At 52.5% G+C, this 24,753-nt stretch overlaps 1 protein-coding gene across 1 annotated transcript in view; it reads right to left on the bottom strand.

The window, feature by feature from the left end:
• Nucleotides 1,261-24,753, bottom strand: part of DYSF (dysferlin) — a 217,516-nt gene continuing 194,023 nt past the window's right edge. Inside the window, 10 exon segments of the mRNA XM_013996042.2 lie at nucleotides 1,261-1,537; nucleotides 5,829-5,976; nucleotides 7,366-7,475; nucleotides 9,258-9,436; nucleotides 15,402-15,501; nucleotides 19,591-19,732; nucleotides 20,139-20,234; nucleotides 20,456-20,544; nucleotides 21,748-21,887; nucleotides 24,177-24,319. Coding sequence (XP_013851496.2) covers nucleotides 1,499-1,537; nucleotides 5,829-5,976; nucleotides 7,366-7,475; nucleotides 9,258-9,436; nucleotides 15,402-15,501; nucleotides 19,591-19,732; nucleotides 20,139-20,234; nucleotides 20,456-20,544; nucleotides 21,748-21,887; nucleotides 24,177-24,319 — 1,186 coding nt within the window. The 3' untranslated portion in view covers nucleotides 1,261-1,498.

The following is a 24,753-nucleotide window of genomic DNA, read 5'->3' on the forward strand; positions in this document are numbered from 1 at the left end:
CAGAAGCTGGCTCCATTAATTATCCCATATTCTCTCTTATGTCTGGGATCTTACCCTCCCCAGTGGCTTCCTCCTCTCTCGCCTCAAATCTCCTCAGGTCTTCCCAGTCTCTAAAGCTCTCACAGCTCCTCCTGCAGCTGCAGCCCCACCTCCTCCTTCCTTTCCCCCCATCTTCTCCATGGAATCACCGACTCACTGCCTCCACACAGCCATGCACGCTGAGTAGGCTTCTTACCCAGAGAGGTGTTGACCCCGGCCCCTGCCTCCTCTTCTGTGTGAAGTATGGCCACCTGGCCCCAGGGCACAGGTGGCAGGATCCCAGGACTGGTCACCCAGGTTCCCAGGGCCCACATGGAGCCAGATACTGAGGGTCTCCAGCTAGGACCTCTCCTGAAGAGACAATCAAGACGTAGCTCCCTCATCCAAGGGGGTTCAGGTCACAGCCCTGTGCCCTTCACCCCAGTCAGGTGGGGATGAGGCAGGGCCTCAGTCTGAAGAGCCAAGGGGGCCAGAAGGCTCCCTCTGGAGCCTTGGAGCCTGGGCCAAGGAACAGGCTCACAGCGGGAAACAGGAGAAGCCCTCCTGGGTAATGGGAGAGGGGGCGGCCAGGCTGTGCTCCAGAGTTCCAGCCCCTCAGGCTAGAGAGGCAGGGCCTCTATTTTGGAAAGACGGTGTTTTCACGCTCTTTGGTTTTCCTCTGAATATGTTCTTGCTGCTCCTGCAGACAAAGCCTGATTTCTGCAAGAGATGTCAGACTGACAGCACATGCGATGCTTCAGATCACAAGAAAAAGGGCATTTGTGCAGACCAGATCTTTAAAGCAAGGTGAAGAAATGGAGGAGGGAACTCCAAGAAATTCCAAGAGCAGGGGAGACAAGGTCATAGCCAGGGGTCCAGCAGCCCTCCCTGCCTGGAGAGTTCCTGGCCCAACCTTTCCAAGAGGCTCTATGTGCCTAATTGTCCTCTTCCCAGGTGTGGTGCAGGTAACTGGCCACCCAGGCAGAGGGCAGCACGAGCAAGAGGAGATGCCCCAGGGAGGAGGCCCAGGGTGGGGGAGAGGTCATCCTGGAGCAGGACCTGCTGGGTCTCCAAGCAGGTCAGATACCAAGCCTCAAAGCCCACCCCCACCAGTCTTGTCAAAAGATACACAGATTCACCGGGAACGGCGGGCCAGAGCCAGCACGTGGCACCCCCACCCAGACTCATCTTCCCAGTCACCCCTGTTCAAGGACCTCAGAGATGCACACCCCAGGGCCGCTTGGAGGTTCAAACTGTTTTATACTGAAATACATATGGGCTGATCCCAAAAAGGCTTGGGTTGAGGGAGAGAGAAATGATGAAAGCAGGATGATCCCGGGGCCCGATGTCACCAACACTTGGAGCACGTGCCAGTCCATCTGTCTGTCTGTCCACCCTGGCAGGACCATCAGGTCTGGACTTCTGGAGGAACTCAGCTGAACTGGGCAGAAGAGGCAGCCAGTCCCAGGCCCGAGAGTCCTCAGCTGAACGGCTTCACCAGCTTCATGGCGGCATAGTTCTGGGGGGAGGCAGAAGGCAGGGACAGGTGGTGACAGCTGCGGGGGAGACGGAGCCGGGAAAGGAGGCTCATCCACTAGACCACCTGCGTGCATCTCACCCTCCCCACTCCCTCCCCAAGCCACACTTGGCTCGGCCCCCCCACCCTCCCAGCTCTCTCGCCATCACAGGAGCCCGTACCCCCCTGAAATGCCATTGCATCCTCTCCCCTGGGGCTGCAGCAGCCGAATTGCTCTGTCCTCTGCCCCATCAATCCACGGCCCACTCCCAGGTTCCAATCATCTGCCAGGAGGACTCTGCCCCCTCCTCCATCAGACAGGTGACCTGAAGGCACCATTATCATGCTCCCCCCATCCCCCACGTGAGAACCCAGGGCTCCTCAGCCACCGAGCTCCTGTCCAAAAAGCAGAGAAAGTGGGGGGTGGGGTGTACGGGGATGGCCCACAAGGCAGGCCAGCACTGGAGACGGGTCACCCCTGATTAAGCCCTGGCTGCTGCAGGACTGACAGGAATCTCCTCTCCCGACTCCTCCCCACCCCCCCAAAACCATGAAAACACATACAACACAACACAGGGCTCCTAATTGGGACAGTATGTTCCCCAGCGCCGCCCGGGAAAGCCAACTCTGGAAACAAAGCCGCCGCGCCTTCCCCGCCAGATCGCCTCCCGCCTCCCCATGCTGGCCCTGCTCCCGGCTGCCTCTGGGGGAGAGCTGGGAGGAATCAGACAGGCTGCCCTCCTTGTCCCCCTCCCAGGGGAATTTCCAAGAGGGTGGGAGATGAGGCCAATGGGGGGGAAGCAGCCCCGGCCTCAGGCCACCAAGGCCTCTGTCCCCAAGAGCCAGGTGAGGGGCCTGGGTGTGGGGCCTGCCAGGCTATTGGGCAACTTGGCAGCAGAAAAATGGGATGTGCCCGCCTTACAGCAAAGGTCTGACAGCAAAATGAATCTGCGGCCTCAGATCAGGCTGCCTGGTTAGCCCCAGACCCCTCACCCAGGCTCTGACCCCTGCCGGACAGCCCTGGGAGAGAGAAGGCAGGGCTGGTATCTGAAAGAGGATGGGGAGTTCCCATTGTGGCACCAGGGAAATGAATCCATCTAGGAACCACGAGGTTGTGGGTTTGATCCCTGGCCTTGCTCAGTGGGTTAAGGATCCGGCGTTGCTGTGAGCTGTGGTGTAGGTCGAAGATGAAGCTCAGATCTGGCGTTGCTGTGGCTGTGGTATAGGCTGGTGGCTGTAGCTCCGATTTGACCCCTAGCCTGGGAACCTCCATATGCCATGGGGGCAGCCCTAAAACCAAAAAAAGAAAAAAAGAAAGAGGACAATTTCCAGAAGATCTCAAAGGAGAAGGATGCTGCCGTTGGGAACCCAGAAGACAGGAAAGGGCTTCTGACCAAGGCCTGCCCACAGGGCCTGGGGCTATGGCGGCCTCAGGGACAAGAAAGAATCACAGGCTGAAGTAACTGGAAATCCTCCCTCTGTCTCACTACTGGGCAGCACCGCCTCCTTCCCTAGGTCCGTAAAGGCCCGGTTTGAGCCCCGTTGCCTTGCAGGGTGGGGCCGGGGCAGGGCCAGGTGTGCCAAAGGTGGCAGTGATGCTACTTTGGGCCTGCCCTGCCCTCCCCTAGGTGCTTCAGGAGGAGGCTGGCTTGATGTGCAGCCCCCCGGAGAAGGCCAAAGGGCTCCCCTCCCCACTGTGCCGGTCACAGCGGGTTAGTGCTGACCTAGCCCAGCCCCTTGTCATGCTGAGGGAGGGCCTGGCCAAGGTCACACAGAAAGTCACCAGCAGAAACAGGAACCCAGCCGGTAGCTCCGGACTCCACATGACGTTCTGTTCCGTATCACGATGCTCACAACTTCCAAAGTTCCCAAGGAGACTCTCCTTATGCCCCTGGGGCTGGCCCAGGACTCTGCATTTCTTACCAGCTCCCTGAAGCTGCTCCCCAGATCACCTCCCAAAGAGTGAGGGTCTACACCAACTCCCCTTTGCCCAAACTCCCCTTTGCCCAAAGTCCCCAACCTGAGCCTCGCGATGGAGCGTTAAAGTGGATGCTGTGCTCCTCCTCGTCCACCGGCCTCCCTGTACCTCCTTATGGACCAGTAACTCCCAGAGCGCAAGCCTCGTCACCCTCTCCCTCACCCACACAACACACACCGTGCGCTGATAAAGCCTTCACCTGAACCGAGTGGTGGCTACGTGTCGTCAAAATGAGAGAACATGAGCCTGAGGACAGGCCCTCAAGGAGCATGGCCCTTCCTGGACTCCGCCACTAGGGTCCCCTGGGGAGGAGACACAGAAGACACGGAGGCGGCGTCCTGGGCCTGACCCCGGAGCCCAGGTCCTGACTCCGGAGCCCAGGCCAAGGCCAACGCAGCTACGCTCCAGGCACCACACCTGCCTGAGCCCTTCCAAGGCCCAGGAGCTAATCTTCTATTTGTAATTTGTCTTCCTTTGCTTCAAACCCAGAGAGCTTCCACCCCACAACCCGACCTAGACCTCACTCAGGCTGACTGGCCCATGGCCGTGACTCTTCTTCCTGAGCCTCAGAACAGTCTCAGCCCAGAGCTCCAGGCCACACAGCCAGCTTAGGGGGCCCGGCCCTCAGCCTGGCTCACAGCCAGCCCAGCTCCAGACCCTCCTTGGTCATTTAGGGGCAAAGGGTAGCCGGGCCTGGACATCCAAACTGGAACATCCCCTCTGCTGCTCCCGCGGTTTGTGACATTAGAGCCTGAAGGGAACGACCCACAGTTTTAACGCTCCTCCTTGTGGGAGGCACACTCTGCTGGCACGAAGCCTCACCAGCTACAGTGGAGAGAGCTCTTGGGCCCCGCCACTCACAGAGCAAAGAGCTCACAGGGGAGGGACTCCCAGAGCACACTGCCCGCTGTGGGGACCATGTGCGTGGCCTGCGGCCTAGTGCTGACCAGGACCGTGGCTGGAACCCCTGACACGGAGCCGTGCACACACTGCCAGGTAGCCCTGAGCTGGTCCCTCCCCTCTCTGGGGGTCTGTTTCTTTCCATTCAAATCAGGGTGACATGGCCTCGATCACACTATTCTCTCTCTGTTTATACCGCTTCGAAATTTTCATATTCAAATTTTTTTTAATTTAAATATTAAAAATCAGGTCTCAGCCTGAAAATACTGTGATTCCCTTCAAGGGCTGAGGTTCTAGAGACACTGGGGGGCTTCTTGGGGGACTGGCGAAGCCCAGGCAGGGAAGAGAGCCCTGGATCCTCTTCCCTCGGGAGGGGCTCACGGAGCTGGGTGCTGCAGCCCCCATGCGTGTGGTCCAGCTCTTCTTTTTGCTTTTTAGGCCTGCATATGGAGATTGCCAGGTAGGGGTCGAATCAGAGCTATAGCTGCCAGCCTATGCCACAGCCACAGCAACGCAGGATCTGAGCTGCATCTGCAACCTCACAGCAAAGCAGGATCCTTGACCCACGGATCCAGGGATCAAACCTGCATCCTCATGGATACTATTCAGGTTCTTAGCCCACTAAGCCAAAACGGGAGCTCCCCTGGCTGCTCTTGACCAAGCATCGGCTGACTTCTTAGGTGAAATGGGCCCCAGCGTTCGCTGTACCCGTGAGAAGCTCCTGGCCCACACCTTGCCCTGCAGGAGGCACACACACTCCATCAAGATCCTCAGGTGGACACTGAGACCCTCTCCAGCCCCAGGTCCTCCCTTCCTCTGGACCTCAGCAGGTGCCACGCTCACAAGCAGAGGGGCTTCCTTCTCTGCTCTGCCATCCACACCTTCCTTTCCTTCCCCGACCCAGCTCCACATCCTCCTTCAAGAAGGTTCCTCTGGGGAAGTTCCCATGGGGCACAGCAGGTTAAGGATCTCACATTGCCGCAGCTGTGGCGCAGGTTGCAACTGCAGTGTGGGTTCAATCACTGGCCTGGGAATTTCTACATATGCCGTGGGTGCGGTAAAAAAAAGAAGGTTCCTCCACCCACACCCGTCAAGGGGCCTCGTCTTCTGCCAACCCTTTGATCACATATTCGAAGGGGCTTGCTGACGATGCTATGTCTGGCCATGGAGGGCAAGAACGCAGATGCCCTCACTGGACTAAGTGCTCCCCAAGCCCTACCGCCTGGGGACTCCCCAGAGTAGGGCCTGTGTCTCCCTCCTCCGAGCATGGACTCTCCAAGGACAGAGGCTCCCCGTGAGGACAGTGACAGACTCCCCTGAGCCCAGGAGCTGCCGAAGGTCAAGAGCGGTGCCTCCCACGTCAGACCAGGGGCTCCTCTGAGACAGGGCCTGTGCCTCCCGCTCAGGCCTGCTTACCGGGAAGGCGTAGACGAAGATGCCCAGGAACAGCAGGAGGATGAAGAGAATGATGAAGAGGATGATGGCGCACCGGAAACGCCGCCACAGGATGAACTTCATTGTCTTGTACGGGGAGGTGAACCAGAGGAAGGAGGTGTCAGGGCGCCTGCAAGTGAGATCCCCGGTCAGCAGGGCACCCCGCAAGGGCTGCTTCCTCTGAATCCTGCTCCTGAATCACCCTGGCTCTCCCCAACCAGCCTCCCAGGCCCCTGTCCCCAAACCCAGCCCATTGCCCCCGCATTGCCTCCTCCTCCCAACCTTGCTATAGCATGTGCTCCACCGATGCTGCCCGCCTCCTCTTGGTGTCCTTAAGCTCTGCACAGCTTCAGGGATCCAGCCCTCAGCCACTCTGTCCAGGTCCCCTTCCCTGCCACTCTCCCCTTCCTGACCCAGGACTTAATCGCAGACTTGAGATCTGGGAGCTGGGCAGAGCCTCGAGGGGTGCCACATTAGGCGAGCTACGGCCCACTGAGTCCCAGGTAAGCCAAGCCACCTCCCTAGATGCACATGGCTGGTCCACGGTCAGGGAAGGATGGCAGGAAGTGAACCCAGAAAACTAACTATTCACAACTGAGAACCTCTTAGCCTTTCCCTAGGTCAGCCTCACAATTCAAACAGCAAGCAGGATGCTGTGAGTCATAATGGACATTTTTTTGCACCTGCCTGCCCGCCTGCTACTGGGTCTCCTGGGTCTCTCTTCTTTCCACCCAGATCCCAGCATCCTTGTGTAGGTACAGTTCTCAGTGCTCGGCCGGCCTGTGGCGCTCAGGATAACACTGACATAAAGTGGGCTGTCTGTGCTAAGTCTGACTTGAGCTGAGCAGGCGTGAGGAGGGACCCTGCCCCAACCAGCACCCCCACCAAACAGCCATCTTTCAGGCCCCAGTAACTGCCTTTAAGGCTTCCGTATCCACTGGATTGCTCCACATCCCTTAGGGCCCTGTGAGGTGGGGGAAGGCAAGAACTAGCCACCCCCCATCCCCATTTTACAGATGGGAAAATTGAAGCTTCAAGGCTTTTTGAAAGCCACACTGACACCCCGGGAGAGCCATGGCAGGCAGCTCGGTCAGGAGAAAGACCTTGATCAGGCACCGGAGCCAATCAGACCAGGTGCGAGTATTTCAGCTTCACCACTCTTCCTTGGAATAACCTTATTTAACTTTGCTGAAATTGTTTCCTCCTCGGTAAAGTGGGGGTGCTAATAATAATTGAGAAGTTTCCATAACACAACAGATACATGCCACACGACAGCACGCTTGGCGGACAACCAACAGTGCCTGCTTCTGGAATTAGCCGAGGAGCCCAGTGTGCCCTGGAATAATGTCTGTCGCCTGCCTTCCAATAATGTCTGTCATGTACTCTCAGATGAGCCGCATCCCTCTCTGGGCCACGTGCACCTTGGGACCTCTGCCTGGCTATGCCGTGGGTGCCCTCTGTGCTGTGGCTACGCCTCCCAGCTCCCTTGGACATCAGGGTTCAGGAGCCAAGCACTAACCTTGGGTCCTCGAGCTTGGGGTTCATGTTGGGCTCATCCCGGCCCTGGCCGGCTGGCCGCTCCTCATGCTCGTTCTCTGAGACAATCTCCAAGGTCATTTCCAGCTTACCCTGCAGGGACAAGGGGGACCTGGTCAGGGGCACAAAGGCTCTGCCCCATGGCTTGGACAAATGTAAGGACCATTTGGTGACTATTTTTTAAAAAGACACAGGAGGAGTTCCCATTGTGGCTCAGCGGTAACAAAACCAATTAGTATCCATGAGGACTCAGGTTTGATCCCTGGCCTCACTCAGTGGGTTAAGGATCCTGCGTTGCTGCGGGCTCAGACCCCGCACTGCTGTGGCTGTAGCTCCGATTTGACCCCTAGCCTGGGAACTTACATATGCTACAAGTGTGCCCCTAAAAAGACAAAAAAATAAAAAAGACACAGGGCAATCTGATCATAAAAGTATCTGCACCTTGTAGAACATTTAGAAACTATAGAAATGTATAAAGGAGACTGTCACCCATACTTCTGCTATGTATAGACAAGCACTCAATAGTTTAGGCATCAGAGCTATTTTTCATTGCAAGTACATGAAATGTCACACTGTGTGTTTTTAGTTCTATAACTTGTTTCTCTTAGGAATATATTCTATAACTATATACTCAAAGTTTGCTTTTAATGCTGCAAAACATTCTAGGCACCATCATTTATTCAGTAAACTAGTTACTTTGTTCATTCAAGTTGTTTCCAGCTCTTTGTTGTTATAAATTATGTTGCAACAAACATTCCCCAAAATTAAATTTTTTAAAATTTTATCTGGTTATTTCTTTCAGAGAGATTTTAGAACTGGGATGACAAGCTTCAAGGGCATAAGCATTGCTAAACCTCTGGCACTGTATTACCAAATTGTTTCCCCAGACAGTAAAAGCAGGTAAAAGTCTGCCCAGGAGAAGTACATGAGTGGGGCGTCTCTCTGCATCCTCACCAGCAACGAGCATTTCTATCTTTAAAAAACTCTAATTTAATACATTTAAGATATTTTTACATTTTAAAATATCCCTTTAATTACTAGACAGAATGAGTCTTTTTAAAATACTTAACAGCCCTTTGTACTTCTTGGTGTATTATCTACACATGTCCTTTGCTCATTCTTCTTTGGCAGTGTATTTCTTATTAATTGTTAATTCGTTATACAGCGTGGACATTTTATTTCGAGGGCTGCTTTAGGGGTTGGCTGACTGTCTGAAGTTTCTAAGTACAGCTGACCCTTGAATAACATGGGTTTTAACTGTCCAGGTCCACTGATACCTAGGTTTTTTCAATAACTATACAGCTGGCCCTTATTCACAGGTTTCAAAGCCACAGATTCAACCAAGCATGGAGGGCCGACTATGGGACTTGAGCATCCGTGGATTTTGGTATCCACATCAACTCCTGGGCCCACTTCCCCTGGAGATACTAAGGGAGGACAGTAAACTGTCATTTACTTCCTCTGCAGAGGAAGGACAATTCTCCACAGTCCCAGCCACATCCCTGGGCAGACCTCTGGGCAGGGAGAGTAGTACAAGGATGGTCCCTTTTAGGGTCCTGCTCCAATGAGAGCAGCAGGAGCCTGTTCTCCACAGGAAGCCCAGCCAGAGGGGAACCCATGGACACAGATCACTGTAACTCTAAGAAGCAGAATATAAATTAAACAGGATTCAAGGAGACTAGGGCATCTTTTGATTTAAATAGGCTTCCCTGGGATGCGCGCCTCAAGGAGATGAAAGCTGGGAACTGGCGGAGAAGAGGGGCAGGGTCTTAAAAACAGAGGGAGGGCCGGAGAGGAGAGCAACATGTCTTTTCCCAGTGGTTTCTACAGAGGAGTCACTCGCATGTCTCTACCAACCGGTCGGAGCAGACTTACCGCCACTATCTTCTTCTCACCCTCATCCGCCACACAGGGCCACCAGCCCTTCACTGTTTTCTGTTCAAAAAGGGACACAAACCGCTCTGGGTGGAAAGTGTCATCCAGCTGGTCCAAGGAGCACTTCTCGGCTGTCTTGGCAGGCTTGGGCATGCGGTTGAGGTCGAGCTGCAAAGAGCCTGTGGCAGAGGAGGGCATTTTAGCCCAGGCTTTGTCAGTCACTGCCAGTCTAGGGCCACCGTAAGGCTGAACAGGTTCAACCTCCTCAGCTTCCATCCATGGGCTTAGCCCTGTGGCTCAAACTCCAGTTCCCCATCCACTGCCTCTCACTCTGTCTGTACAGCTTCCCATCCATCTAGTCATGTGTCCATATGCCCACTAGTCTGCCTTATGGATTCCCCCTTAACAGAGGCTCCCACCTGCTCAACTACTCTTACTATGTATAAATCGATTTGTTCACCTATTATCTACATCCATCATATTTTTAACTATTTTCATTACACTAAAATATACATGCATCTGTTCATTGCCACATTATGTACAATAGCCAAGACATGGAAGCAACCTTAATGTCCATTGACAGAGGACTGGATAAAGAAGATGTGATACATACATACAATGGAATATTATTCAGCCATAAAAAAGAATGAACTAATGCCACTTGCAGCAACATGGATGGACCTAGAAATTATCATACTAAGTGAAGTAAGTCAAAGACAAACATTATGTGATATCACTTATATGTGAAATCTAAAAAAAAAAAAAAGATACAAATGAACTTATTTCCAAAACAGAAAGAGACTCACAGACATAGAAAACAAACTTATGGCTACCAAAGGGGAAAGGGACGTGGGGGGGAGGGATAAACTAAGAAGTTGGAATTAACATATAGACGACATTATATGTAAAATGGATAACCAACAAGGACACTATATAGCACAGAGAACCATAATGAATATTTTGTAATAACCTATAAGGGAAAAGAATCTGTAAAAGAATACACACACACACACACACACACACACACATGCACACACAATGTATAATTGAATCACTGTGCTATACACCTGAAACTGACATGATATTGTAATTAAATTATACATCAATTTTAAAAAATAAATTAATTTTTAAAGGTAAAATTTGTTATTTTAACCATTTTCAAATGTATACTTCAGTGGCATTAATTACAGTCACAATATTGTGCAACCATCACCACTATTTCCAAAACCTTTTCATCCTCCAAACAGCAACTCTGTATCCGTGAAGTAATAACTCCCCATCCCGCTCTCCTCTCAGCCCTTGCTAACCTCTAATCTGCTTTCTGTCTCCATGAAAAAAGCCTATTCTAGATAGTTCATATAAGTAGGGTCATACAGTATTTGTCCTTTAGTATCTGGCTTATTTCCCTTGGCATAATTAGTTTTCCATATTCATCTATGTTGTAGCATATATCAGTAATGCCATTCCTTTTCATGACTGAATAATATTCCACAGTATGTATATACCACATTTTGTTTAGCTATTCGTCTGCTGACAGACACTTGGGCTGTTTCTACCTTTTGACTACTGTGAATAATGATGCTATGAACACTGGTGTGTGGGTCTTTGTCTTAGTTTTCATTCTTTGGGTCCCTAACTAGGAGTAAAATGGCTAGGCCATATGTTTAGCTTTTTGAGGGACTGCCAAGCTGTTGTTCCAGAATGCACCATTTTTTACATTCATACCAGAGGTGTATGAGGGTTCCAATTTCTCCATGTCCTCTCCAACACTAGTTATTTTCCTTTTTGTTTGTTTGTTTTCACTTTTTTATAGGTATAAGTATTATCTCCTTGTGGTTCATCCACCATTTTTCCCATCTGCCTACCTAATTATCCAATCAGCTCTCTTTCTCTATGGCTTCATCTACTCATTCATTTTACTCATCTTCTCCCAGAATAGCTCCATCTATTAGGTTGAGCCAAATGAAAGTGCTGGTATTCAACTATCTTTGATGTATACAAACAGCAATTTCATGTGGTTTCACCTAATCCAATTCCAACACCATGATGAAGTCAATGGGATTGGAACATAAGTTACTGAAGGAATTAAGCAAGAGAGATAAATCCAAAAAGTATTTTCTGAGGCCAAATTAAAGATATTCTTGAATAGTATGCAATGAGATTAGATTTTTTTTGTTGTTGTTACTGAAGTATCCACTGATTGGACCTATTTTTCTAGTTTTCTTTTTTTCCAAGCAACCATTTACACTCTTCCATGCATCTATTTACACCCATCTCTACCTACCTTTTCTTTTCCGGCCCATGCCACTGCAGAGACAACACAGGATCCTTAACCTGCTGTACCACAGCGGGAACTCCTATGCCCACCATGTGTTGAGCACTGCATCTACCTATTAATCAGGTTATTATTCCATCCAGCATCTGTTCAACTCCATATCACCATTCAGCTACCTATTCACTCATCTACACATCTCTCCATCCCGCAACTATAGATGAATTTCCAGGTATATTTCTATATATATTATATAAATGAAATTTCCCATTTTAAATATGGTCCCTACATAACATTAAATAAAAATCAGTATATGAGAGCATATATACACATGCACCCATAATTATCCCAGCGTGATCTACATAAAGACTTCCCTAAAGCCTGTAAGGAAACGTAGGATGACTTCTCGGCAGCAAAATTATAGATCTTAACGATGACTTTCAACATAAAAGTAATAAATATTCAAAAGAAGTAAAATATGTAATTAGAAAATGCACTATGAAGGAGAAAAAGAATTCTCTTAATACTATATTGTATATTTGAAAGTTGCTAAAAGAGTAGATCTCTTCGCAAGAGAAAACAATTTCAACTGTGAGTTACTGTGGTGATCATTTCACAATAGAGACAAATATCAAATTTTTTAAAAAAAAGAAATCTTATGGAGTTAAGAAGTAGCAGTTTTAGGAGTTCCTATTGTGGTTGAGCAGGTTAAGAACCCAACTAGTATCCATGAGGATGAGGGTTCGATCCCTGGCCTTGTTCAGTGGGTTGAGGATCCAGGTTGCCGGAAGCTGGGGTATAGATCGCAGACGCAGCTTGGATCCTGTGTGGCTCTGGCTAAGGTGTAGGCCGGCAGCTACAGCTCCGATTCAACCCCTAGCCTGGGAACCTCCACATGCAGCAGATGCGGCCCTAAAATTAAATAAATAAATAAATAAATAAAGTAGTCGTTTTAGTAGTTTTATTTATTTATTTATTTATTGTCTTTTTGCCATTTCTTGGGCCGCTCCCACGGCATATGGAGGTTCCCAGGCTAGGGGTCGAATCGGAGCTGTAGCCACCAGCCTGCGCCAGAGCCACAGCAACGCGGGATCCGAGCCGAGTCTGCCACCTACACCACAGCTCACGGCAACACCGGATCCTTAACCCACTGACCGAGGCCAGGGATCGAACCTGCAACCTCATGTTCTTAGTCAGATTCGTTAACCACTGTGCCACAACGGGAACTCCCAGTAGTTTTTTTTATTTTTAAACACAAAAGATGAACCTGTATAATTTCATTTTGGACACTTTTCTCATTTAATAAAATGAAGTTTTTTGTTTGTCTCTTTAAAATTAAATTTCTGAAGCCTCCTTCCATAAAGACAAGATTGATAGATTGATGCTAAAAAAATTTAGTCTGTAAGTGAAAAAGTTTCCATAAAAATTAAAAAGCAATTGAAAATGTCGAAATTACTTGTGATGTGTCCTTACTATATAAAAAGCTCAGAAAATCAACAATAAAGAGGACCATCTCAAAACCATGAAAAAAACAATCAATAATATGGATAATAAATATATTTTTAAAGTTCAATCTTCAAGTAATGAAGAAATACAAAGAAAGATAAAAATGATATAACATTGGCAATTTAAAAAAATAACACTGGTAGCAAAAGTTTAGGGAAAATGATCTCCTTAGACAAACAGGGCACAGGTGGGAATGTGTAAATGTAGAGAGCAACTGAATGTTTCAAAAACCACTAAGTGTACTCTAACTTAGAGTTCGGGAAAGAAACTCACAAAGGAACCAAAGTTACCTGCCTAGTGTGTCAATCACACAGGGAATTCTGGAATGAGCTGAGTACACACCTGGGGAGGATTAGTGAGGCAGGCCACAGCCATCACTGCAACAGGACATTGGTCAGGACATTAAGTGTGATGATACAGATATAAATACAGATCTGTAACTCCTGACAGAAAAAATGTTCTTAAAATGTAAAGTTTTCCTGCAGTTGCCATTGCAGCTCAGTGCATTAAGAACCCAACATAGTGTCCAGAGGATGCTGGTTTGATCCCTGGCATCATTCAGTGGGTTAAGAATCCAGCATTGCTGCAAGCTGTAACTTAGGTTGCAGATGCAGCTCGGATCTGGTGTTGCTGTGGCTGTGGCATAGGTCAGCAGCTACAGCTCTGATTCAACCCCTAGTCCGGGAACTTCTATATGCCACAGGTGCAGCTGTAAAGAGAAGAGGAAAAAGAAAAAAAAAAAAAAAACTCAAGATCTAAAACAGTATGTATAATATCTATCTATATGCCATGTATATGTTTGTGTGTGTGTATGTACACAATACACATATAACATATACATGTTTTCTTGTATAAGAAATAATACATGCCTGGAGTTCCCGTCGTGGAAACAAATCTGACTAGAAACCATGAGGACTCAGGTTTGATCCCTGGCCTTGCTCAGTGGGTTAAATAAGGATCCAGTGTTGCCAGGAGCTGTGATGTAGGTTGAAGACGCAGCTGGGATCCTGAGTTGCTACGACTGCGGCATAGGCCAGCGGCTGCAGCTCTGATTTGACCCCTAGCCTGGCCACCTCCATATGTCATGAGTGCGGCCCTAAAAAGACCAAAAAAAAAAAAGGAAGAAAAATACACACCAACGTATTAGTGGAGGTTATCTCCAGGTAGTGAGATTATGATAAAATAGGAAGGAGAAGACTTGTTTATCTCTAGTTTCTAATTTTTCTATAGGAAATGTGTATTCCAAAATAACAAGTAAAATAAAAGAACTCCAACTTGGTGCTACAATTCTGACACCCTGAATCTTTGACAACAAGCCGTGAAGCAGCTCCCAGCGCAGGGGACCAGGCTGAGGTCGGGGTGGGGTGGAGAGCAGTCTGGAGGCCACACAGCCCTCCTCCCCATTCTTGCAGGGGCTGCTCCGCAGAACGTCCTAAGGGCTCAGCAAATTCTGCCATCAAGGGCCACCCAAGGAGGGCTCCAGGGATTCGCCCAAGCCCATCCTTCTCCCGGGTGGCAGAGCAGAACTAGAACCCAGGACTTGTGACTTCCTGGGTTGCCTTTCTCACGGTTCACTATTTTCTTACCGAGGTAAAATTCACGTAGCAAAATGCACCATTTTAACCATTTTTTCAAGTGTACAACTCAAGGGCCTTTAGTGTATTCCCAGAGTTGTACGACCACCAGCACGCTCTCATTCCAGAATATTTGCAACACCCCCGAAAGAAACACCATTCCTATCTACAGTTGATTCCCTAGTCCCCACCGACCACCGTCTATCTCTGTTCATCCCGTGTAATCATACGATATCTGTCCTTTCGTGTCTGGCTTCTTCCACTTGACATGTTTTCAGGGTTCACCCGTGGTGGAGCATGAGCCAGTATTTCATGTCTTTCTGTGGCTGAATAACCTCCCATTGCATGGGGCCATGTTTTCCCAGTTCACCCTTAACAGCTGTGGTGGGGCTGCCAGTCCCAGTCCAGCCACGGTCCCCACATCTCGCCCCTGTGAGAGCACCTTCTCCACCTCATCCTGCCAACCAGTGCTCCCTGTTCCCCAGTAAGGGTTTCAGCACCAGAGTCCCATCTGGGGCTGGGGGGGTGACCCAGGGTTTGCTCGTGTGCTCAGTCGCTGGGGCATCAGGGCGAGGGTGACTTGAGCCCCTCACTGGCCAAGCTGTCTCGACTGAGGTGGTAGAGATCCTGTCAAGTGAGAGGCCAGCCAGCCAGTGACGGCCCACTGGAGCCTGCACTGCCTCCACCCTGTGCCCCCCACCACCACCCTGAGTCTTACCATCCAACACCGCAAAGCGTGGGTTCTGGGGCAGCCCCGAGTGGAGAGTGGTACAGACCAGAAATGGTGCTCACCCAAAAAGTCATCAAAGGAGAACTTGTCGTTGTCCCAAATCTGGAAGACTACTCGCGCAGGGATCTTGCTCTCAGTCTTGTCCAGCCTCCAGAAAGCATCCTGGCCCAGAGGAGGAGCAGAGGAAGGAGCAGAATGAGAGAGAGGCAGTGGTCCCTTCCAGCCTGGAAGGCTGCCTGGAAGAGGCAGTGGAGGTGGACATCCCTTAGAGACTTGCCAGGGCCAGGTCCTGGCAGGAAGATTGCTGAGACCCCAGAGGGCAGTGTCCAAGGGCCCAGGAGCGTACCATGTGGCTCACTGCACATAAGGTAGGGCCTTTAATCTTTGCGATTTCAAGAGTTGAAGCTCTCATTCCCGTTTTACACAAACAAAGGCTTAGAGACGTTAAGAATTTGCTCGAGGTCTGGCAGCTAATAAAAACATTAATCTTGCACTTCTCAGGCACCAGCCCTTTTCCACTCTGAAATCATTTATCCTTCCAACAACCTGTGAGGGAGATACTACCCTTACAGCTGAGGAGACCAGAGCAGCAATTGAGCCAAGTCACCCAGCTGGGAAGTGGCAAAAAGCTGGATTCCTACCCAGGCAGTCAGGTTCTGGAGTCCTGCTGTCACCTCTTAATCCTGCTCTGCCCATGTGATCTAGGGGACAGAGTGAGCTAGCAGAGAATCTGAGGATCCCCCAACACACTGCTGCAAGAGGCTGGCACAGGGGGCAGTGTCCCCAAACCCCCCCTCCCTTCACCTCCAAGAGCCTGCCACCAAGGGCAGATCAAAGCCCCAGCTGCTGGGAAGTACACACCTGCTGCTATTCCCTCTTCTCCTCCCTCAGGCCAGTCTGCCTGGAAGAGTGCCCTCTGGGGCTTCTCTCCACGGAGGTCTCTGAGGCCTTGTGGAGTAGCTAAGAGGTGGGGGCTGGGCACCTGAGGCCTGGACCCGCCCCGGGTGCAACCCTGCTCAACCCAAAGGACGGTCCCTGGGGCTTTCTCACCCACACCTGTCCTCTGCCCTCTGGCTGTGGCTTTACCTGGGTGGGCGGCAAAGAGAGGAACGGTTCTGACCCTCCTGCAGATGGAGGGTGCCAGGTCACAGCAGGGGCCTGGGCCCAGTCTCAGGGACAGACTCCATGGGAATCAGGAGCACGGCGGACCACACAGGGCTTGTCTGGCCCCAGGTGCCCTGTGCACACAGCCTTGCTGCCCAGCCAGGGCTGTGCCTGCTGTGTGGCCACACCAGATCATGCAGGCCCCACGGGGCTCCCGCACCAAAGGCTGTGGCTAGTGCCCCCTGAGGAATGATCACCTTGCAAGGCAGCCGGCTGCAGCCTGGACTGCTGCCCAAGATGGTGAAGGGGCTCCAGTTCCCACCTGGCCTCTCGCCCCCAGCCTCCATCTGGTGCCTCCCCCTTTTCCGGGCCCCAGCCCTCCTGCAGGTGCCTCCCTCCTCTGGCGGGGGCTTTTATGGCCAGCTCCGCAGGCCCGCCTGCACAGGCGGCCAGCATCCTCCGAGGCTCTGGCCGGCCCGGTTTATGGGCTCAGTAATGAGCCAGAGGTTCAAACAGCCCCTGGTGGGAGCAGCTGGGCTGGGGCTCCAGCCTGGGGAATGCCCCCCCTCCAGGTCCCAGGCACTCATTATGCTCCCGGTCTGGGCCCTTTTACTAGCTGTTTATTTGCAGGGTGGGTGCCTGACGCGCAGGCCGGCCCCGGTGGGTGTGCTGGGCTCCAGGTGGGGAGCCGGGCCCGGGCAAACAGCGGTGGTTCAAAGCAGCCGGATGAAAGGAGACCTTGTACTTTACGACAGTCTCGTCTGGTTAATGGGGTCCCTGGAGGGCCTCCCTGCCAGAGGCCCTGAACCCCTCGGCAGAGGGCTGGCTCTGACGCAGGACCGGGAAGCCCAGAGGCCGTGCAGTGCCCCGACGCTAACCCACCCACCCCAGACTCCGTCCCTTAGCCCAGACCCAGCTAATGGGCGCTGCACTGTGGGCACAGCTCCCCCGCTGCCCAGGGTCCTTTCTCCCGGAGGGACTCGCTGGCCCAGTCTCAGATCAAGCCAGGTCCTCCTTCACTTTCCTGGTGGACTTTAGAACCCCTGACTGTTCTCAGTGCCCCCTCTGACCTCTCGCCCCCCACTTCCAGCCACCCTCTCCAGAGCCGGACACCACGTGGGTGGAATTCTCAGCAGTTCCCTCCACCTCCCAGCTCCCCATGTGCCTCTCCCTGAGCCCTCGACTCCTCTTCCTCCTCCCCACCCAGCATCCTCCATGCCCTCCTCAATCTCCCGAGCCCAGAGCCCAGCCCAGGCTTGAGAGCCATCCAGCCAACGGGGCCCTTCCTTCAGCCCCTGTCTTCCCCTGGAACACCCCCTCTCTCCATCCTGGTGTGTCTGTGTGCAAAGATGAAACCCCGTTGTTCCCAGAACAGAGCCACCTCAAATTCCTTATTGGCGACCCCAGCTGGGCCCTCAGAACCGCCAGGTACCACCAATTCGCGCTCTCCCCCTTCCCCTCTCCCCCTTTTTCTCCCTCACTTAGCCTATTAACTACTTCCTGCCTTTTTCATTTGTCAGAATCACCTACTACCAAGCCAGGAGTTTCTCTCTTTTCCTACTCTGTAGAAAAAAAAAACAGAAGCCTCTGCTTCCTGCAACTCCTTGCTCACCTCTCCAGCTATCGCCAGGGAGAGGTGGTCCCGCCTCCCACGTGAGCCAGCCTCTGGGCCTCTCTCAGCCTCGGTTCCCCACCTGCGCCTGGCCCCTGGCAGGGCTCTCTGAGCCTGGGAGGTGGCCTGCGGGAGGCCCCATCCGCCCTTTCCACCAGCTCTGTCCACCGTAAGGACAGGCGCTGTTTGTGGGACTTGGAGCTCTCCCCAGCAAATGCTGCATCTGCTTTGCTCTGGAAACATCTTGTGATGGGCAAAGGGCTGCGTGAAGGCAAAGAAGATTAAACCTACAAATAGGCTAGACCTTCCCTGACTGCACAGCACCAGAGCGGTTGCTAAACGCTGCAGGCACTCGAGCAATCCCTGGGTGAGAGAATTTGTTTAACCTTGTTTAACCTTATTTTCTTTTGTTTGCTGCTTGCAGGATGTTCCGTGCAACACCCTGGTTTTTCTAAAGTGCAGGAGATCCTGTGTGTTGGGTTGGGAAGGGGTCATGCGGGAAAAGATGTAATGAAGAGAATTAAGAGAAGGAAGCAGCCGATGGACATGATATGTCTCCCCCCTTTAAGCCATGCACCCAGTCAGGACAGAGAGAGGGGTCCTAGAAGCCTTGTGGCTTGAAACCCTGCACCAACTCCAGAAGAAAATGGGACCAGCAGGACCTCAACCCCAGAAAGGCATTCACCCTAATGAGCAGGAGGGCACTTCCAGGTGGAACAGATTCTAGTGGGATGTGGGGGTTAAAAGTTCCAACAGAGGGGCCTCCACCTCCAGGCAGCTGACTGCCCACAGCACCCTCCTCACTGTGCTCCGGAGACTGCTCCCTAAGGACAGGCTCAAGACCACCGTCTGCCTAAGGACCTGCTTATTTCAGGAGGAAAGAGGTCAGGGCTGAGCTGAGGCCTAAAACTAGGAGATGCTGAGCGACAAAGAGCTGGGGTCTCTGGAGCCGCCTCTCCCCCTGGCGGATGCACCAGGCCTCCCCAGGCCTGAGAGAGGCAGGCCCGGAAGGGCAGAGTCACTCCCAGTGACTATCCAGCCTGGACAGTGGCCACAAAGGTAAGGAAAGGAGGTAGCAGCAGGGACTTGGTTAGGCAATGCCCCATCCCATAGCCAACCCTGCCTGAGGCCAGCCCAGCCCTCTGGCGCTGCTCTTCCCACTGCTCTTCGATGACTATACTGGGTTCCTCTCCCCACTCCAACCCCACAGCCCTTCCTGTTGCTCAGTGTGTTAGGATGGGGACTTAGCTACATATGACGGCTGTTGCACTTGGGTAGAGGTGGTTGTGGGATGGCAGCAATGCTCACGATGGCAATGGTGACAGAAGAAGGAGAAGGGGGGGTGGCAGCATGGTGGTGGTGGTGACATTGGCAGTGAGGGGACAATGGTACTGGTTGCCATGCAGCGATGGCCGTGGTGATTCCAACACCGGTGGGGCTGCAGTGAGAGTATGACAAGGGCAAGGCTGCAAGGTGTGATCACGCTATTTGACATCCCAGAGACTAGCACCCCTGGGGGCAGGAATGACACTCACCTTCTTGGAGACGGTGCAGACTTGCTCAGCTGGCAGGTAGTCGAAAGGGAAAACGAACCTCCAGTTAAAGTTGCCTTCGCCTCCCAGGGACCGATAATGCACATCTGTCTTCTGCTTGTGTTCTTCAAAGCCCACCATCCAGCTAGACATACACACATTAGAGGACACGGCTCATTCAGGTTTCCAACACAATAGACATCCTCGACTTCAGCAAACAAGGAATTAAGAAGATCAATGAACTTGGTACACGATAAAGGAAAAATAATTCCCAAGAAATCGCCACGAGGTAGCAAATGTGCCAGAAATTTCATCCTTTTTTGACCTCCCCAAAACTGGCAGGTTCAACCCAAAGGTTAATGCGGAAGGAGAAACCTGGTGGGAACACAGCTCCCCAAAAGCAGAGACCACTCCCATGAGACCCTCCTTCCTTTCTCGTTCTTCCCCTTCCCTGTGCCAGAGCTCCCCCTTTCCCAACCGAGCACCACCCCAGAGGGAACAGGGGTGACACCAAGAAGCTGGGACAGTTGGGGAGGAGAATGACTTCCTACCCTTTCACATAAATGTCACTCATCTTCTCCCCGGTGATGCTGAGGTCATCCAGAATCACATCCTTGGTGTTCCAGATAATACAACGCAGGAAAAACCTGCAGAGAAGACAACTCAAATCCACATGGATTTCCCACCCGAGGGTGAGCAGTCCTTGCCCGAGAAGCCAAGAAATCAGCTTCCCCAGACTCTGATGCCTACCTGGCTGGACACTTGGCCAGAGCCACACAAAAGCCTGGACCAAGAGCCACCTCCTGGACCCAATCCGCAGCAACCATCCCACCACCCCTCTCAGCCCTGAGCCCGGGCTGGGGCTCACCTCCTGGCTCTCCGTGGGGTGATGTTGAAGGGAGGTCCCGGCCGCCCCAGGGCCTTTGGAAACAGGTCGATCCACATCTGCAGCTTCCCCTGGGGAGACATCACCCCGCGCTCTCAGCAGCCTTTGCATTCAACCCACGTCTCCCGACCACCTGCTCTGTGCTGGGTAGTTGGGCACAGGACAGAGGAAACCCAGGTCCTGCCATGGAGAGCCTCACCACCCTGCAAGGGAGGTGCCCTTGACGGGACTGCAGGGCCAACCGCAGGGTGAGCCCACAGTCAGGGGGCCCAGGGGTCAGGGGTCAGGGCAGCTTCCCGGGGAAGGTGATGTTTGCTGGGTCTCAGTCTGCCAGGTGGGAAGGGGGAGAGGAACACTGCGGCTGAGAAAGTGGTGCATGCAGTCGGGGAGGGTCAGAGAGCATGGTTTAGTCCTAAGGGGCCCAAAGAGTTCCACGCCACAAAGCCACTCTACCTGCCACCCCTCAGCTCCCTCCCTTTCTGTTATTTCTGTCCCCATCTGTCCCCAAGGAGCAGGACTGACATCATTTCTTCTGGTTCACATGGCTAGAGAATGAAAGAGCTGACATTTCAACACTCGTGGGTCACTCTGGCGACCTGGCGGCCACGCCACCAGGGGGAGGAGAGCCCAGTTCCCAACAGCAGAGAGAATGTTCTCTGCATTGTCACAAAGGCACCACGTGGCTGGAAACTTTCCCTGGCGCCTCTTTCCCTGGAACCTTTTCTCTCCTCCTTCTCCTCCTCCCAACCCTGGCCCCAAGCTCACCTGCTCCAGGAAGCCTCCTGCCTCAGCCCGGGGCGCACTGTCCGTCTGCTCGCCCTCCCTCTGCCTGGGGGGGATTCTCCTGGCCCTTCTACTGACTACTCTGTCCTAGGGTGCTGGTCACCCTGCCTGAACTGCCCACTGCAGCCCAGCACAGGGCCAGCCGTCTGGGATGTCACTGACAATGGGAGGGAAGACACCCTGAGGCCAGGCTCAAACGGGCGAGGCTTCCGAATGACTCGTGGGCAGCCAGAGGTTCAGCCTACACAGGCACGGAGGAAAAGACTCATGCCCCAGGGCCGAGGGCTGCAGATGGCCGGGGGAGGCCAGGCCCAGGAGGTCCCCTGGTAAGCCAGCAGTGGTAACCACACAGACTGTGGAGAAACACTGCAAGAAGGAATCAGCCAAATCCTGAGGTCCCCATGGGTGCCTCTTGGGATATTCATGCTGTCCTTGAAGGGGAAAGGGGAGCCAAGGGTCAGGGCTCTGGGGCCCAAAGGTGGAAGTCCTACCTGCTCGATGTCCGGCTGCAGGGGGCTATAGAGGGGGCGGGACTCCACGTGTTCAGGGACCAGGCCCTGCTGCTGGAGGACATACAAGGCCAGACGCTCCTCTGCTGGGCCCAGGTGTGGGTTTGGGACCCTGCCAGCCTCTGCCCCAGAGAGAAGATAAAAAAGTTGCCAGTGCTAGGAGTTCCCAATGTAGCGCAGCAGAAACAAATCCGACAAGTAACCATGAGGTTGTGGGTTCGATCCCTGGCCTCACTCAGTGGATTAAGGATCCAGCACTACTGTGAGCCGTGGTGTAGGTCAAAGACACGCCTCAGATCCTGCGTTGTTGTGGCTATGGCTGTGGTGTAGGCCAGCAGCTGTAGCTCCAGATTCGACCCCGGACTGGGAACCTCCACATGCCGCTGGTGTGGCCCTAAAAAACAAAAGCAAACAACAAAAAAAGTTGCCAGGGTTGAGTGAGCAAGAGATGACAGGGCTGCCCCCGGGGGTCTGGGGAAGCCACTAACTCTGCAGCCTCACCCCTAGCCAACACCCTTCTTCCAGCACTCACATCTCACTCTCCATAGGGGGAAGCTCTCTGTCCACAGGCTCAGGCTTAAAATCCAGATGCCCCATTGCCATCACTTCTACCCCCCTCTTCTATAAGCTCTTCTGCCTTTTTTCCACCTGTACAAATTCGCCCCGCCCACCAAAGCTCACCACTTCAAGGAAGCCTTTCCTGACTCTGAAACTTCTTCTCCCAGATCGGGCATCTAAGTGCTCCCAGTACTAGCCTCTGGTTCATGCAATCTCTTTGATTAGTAGCAGGAGCTAAAATAATAGTAGTAACAGAGAACGCAGAGACTTTTTTTTTATTAAAAAAAAAAGCAAGGAGGGGCATCGTTCTTCATAAATATTAACAGGTGTCTCAGAGTAACCCTACAAGGTAAGTGCTGTCATTAGCCCCATTTCACAGATGACAGAGATGAAGCACAGGGCAGTCACATGGCTGGGTGGCAGGGCAGCGGCGATCACATACTCATTTGGAAAATGCACGTGACTGGATGGGACTACGCCTCCCCTCCCCCACAAGCTTCCGGGTACAGCCCTGCCTGCCAGGGGCTGGGTCCTGGACAGTCCTGTGGATGGCTCTGACCTTGATGAGCCTGCCCCCTCAGCCAGGAACATGAACTTGAAGCCCCCATGACAGAGACCTTGAGTGGAGGTAGGAAGATCCACATGTGTCTTTCCACATACACACACAGGTACGTGCACACAGGTGTGTCCGTGTTTACCAGCCCAGATCCTAATGTACACACACATACACACGTTCCCCCATCACCCCTGCCCTGCTCACTTTAATAGGCGCCACTAAGGCAGCAGCAGAGCATTGCAGAAGGACCAACAGGCCAGGAACCTTGTTCTGCCTCTAACCAGATGGGTGCCTTTGGGGCAGGTTGTTAACCGCTCTTGGTCTGAATGGCCTCATCTCCAAAACAGGCAGATGTCAGGCCTCACCAACTCTAGCTTTCTGGCTTTCTTTTCCTATGAATTTATGACTAAGAGCCCTGGTGCCTGCACTTAAGCTGCTTACAGACTAACAGAGGGAAATGAGACCACCCCTAAAACAGATGCACGTTCTCCAGGAAAAGGGATCAGGGCAGGGTTAGGGCCTGGTGGAGAGGAGCCTGGCTCAGCCATGACCTCAGAGAGTCAGCAAAATAGAAGAAAGAGGAGGGGCATTTGGGATGGGGGAGCCAAAGCCTCATTCCCCTTGTGTAACCTCAGCACCATCTCTGACATCAAACACCTCCAAAACCAGCAGGAGGCAAGGGGCCAGCTGGGCCTGTAAACACGTCTGGGGAGTCTAAGCTGCTCCTAGTGGGTCCTGCAGGCCTGTGAGCATCTTAAACACGAGGGAAGCACAGCGTGAACGTGAGGCATTACACAGGAGGGGGCTGCAGGGCTTCCCATCACCCTTTGGATGTATCAGGTGGGGGAGCTATGACTGGGAACTCATAAGGTACCATCAAGGTCAAGTCAACAGCCTAGTGTGATTCAAGTAGAAAATTTTCTCAGCGTGGGCTGTACCCAAACTCTAACCAGTCTGATGACCCAACACCAGAAACAGACTGATCCTAACCATGACCTTGACCCTAACTTCAGACTCACCCCTCATCCTGCCCTCAGACAGGCCCCAACCTGGCCTTGGACTCTGACCCTGAACCACCCTAACCCCAGCTCCACCTTGACCTCTAATTTTTACAGTGGTGTCCCAGGTAAGAGCTGATCCCAAGAGTACAAGGCCAAGTTTAGTCCATCCGTGCTGCCCTGGAAAGACACAAGACCACACCACGCTGGTGTGGGTTGTGTCCAGCAGTTATGTCCAGCAGGCCCCTTTACAATGGCAGAGGGCCAGCAAGAGAGAAGGCTGAGGAGGGAGAGCTTACCTATTTCCTCAATGGTGTATTCTTTATCCTGAAACACCACGCGGTCCGTCCGGTACACGGGGGCCTTGACCCTGTGCTGCTGGCAGAACAGGTGGAGAAGCTGGGAGGGACGGAGCTGATCCCTCCACTGGTTGGGTCCAGAGCTGAGGGCCAAACACAAGACAAAGATGAGATGAGATGCTATAGGACACTGATGAGGGCAGAGGGGCACGTGGTGACCTGTACCCACATGCCCGGTATCGCCCACCCTTCACTTTGACCGTGGGCAGCCTGGGTGATTGCTCATAGTGACTGGGGAGCCTATTGCACATCCCAAGAAACGGAGGTCCAGGGACAGAGAACTTCTTTACATACACGTGGAATTGGAATGGAAATGTTTCCAATTTCCAGATTTGGAGAATCAGACCCCAAATAGACCCAAGTTGGTGGGAAGTGGGGGGCTGAGTTCACTTTAGGGCCCAGGGGGCCTATGTCCCACTGTCTCTTTTCTCCTTTCCCTCTGGGGCCCTCGACGGCGCCCTCAGGAGAACTGGATTAAACAATAGGATGAAGAGCCGGGTTCTGAGAGTCGGACAAG

The sequence above is a fragment of the Sus scrofa genome, chromosome 3 (genome assembly GCF_000003025.6).
Source record: "Sus scrofa isolate TJ Tabasco breed Duroc chromosome 3, Sscrofa11.1, whole genome shotgun sequence".
NCBI classification, from domain to species: Eukaryota; Metazoa; Chordata; class Mammalia; order Artiodactyla; family Suidae; genus Sus; species Sus scrofa.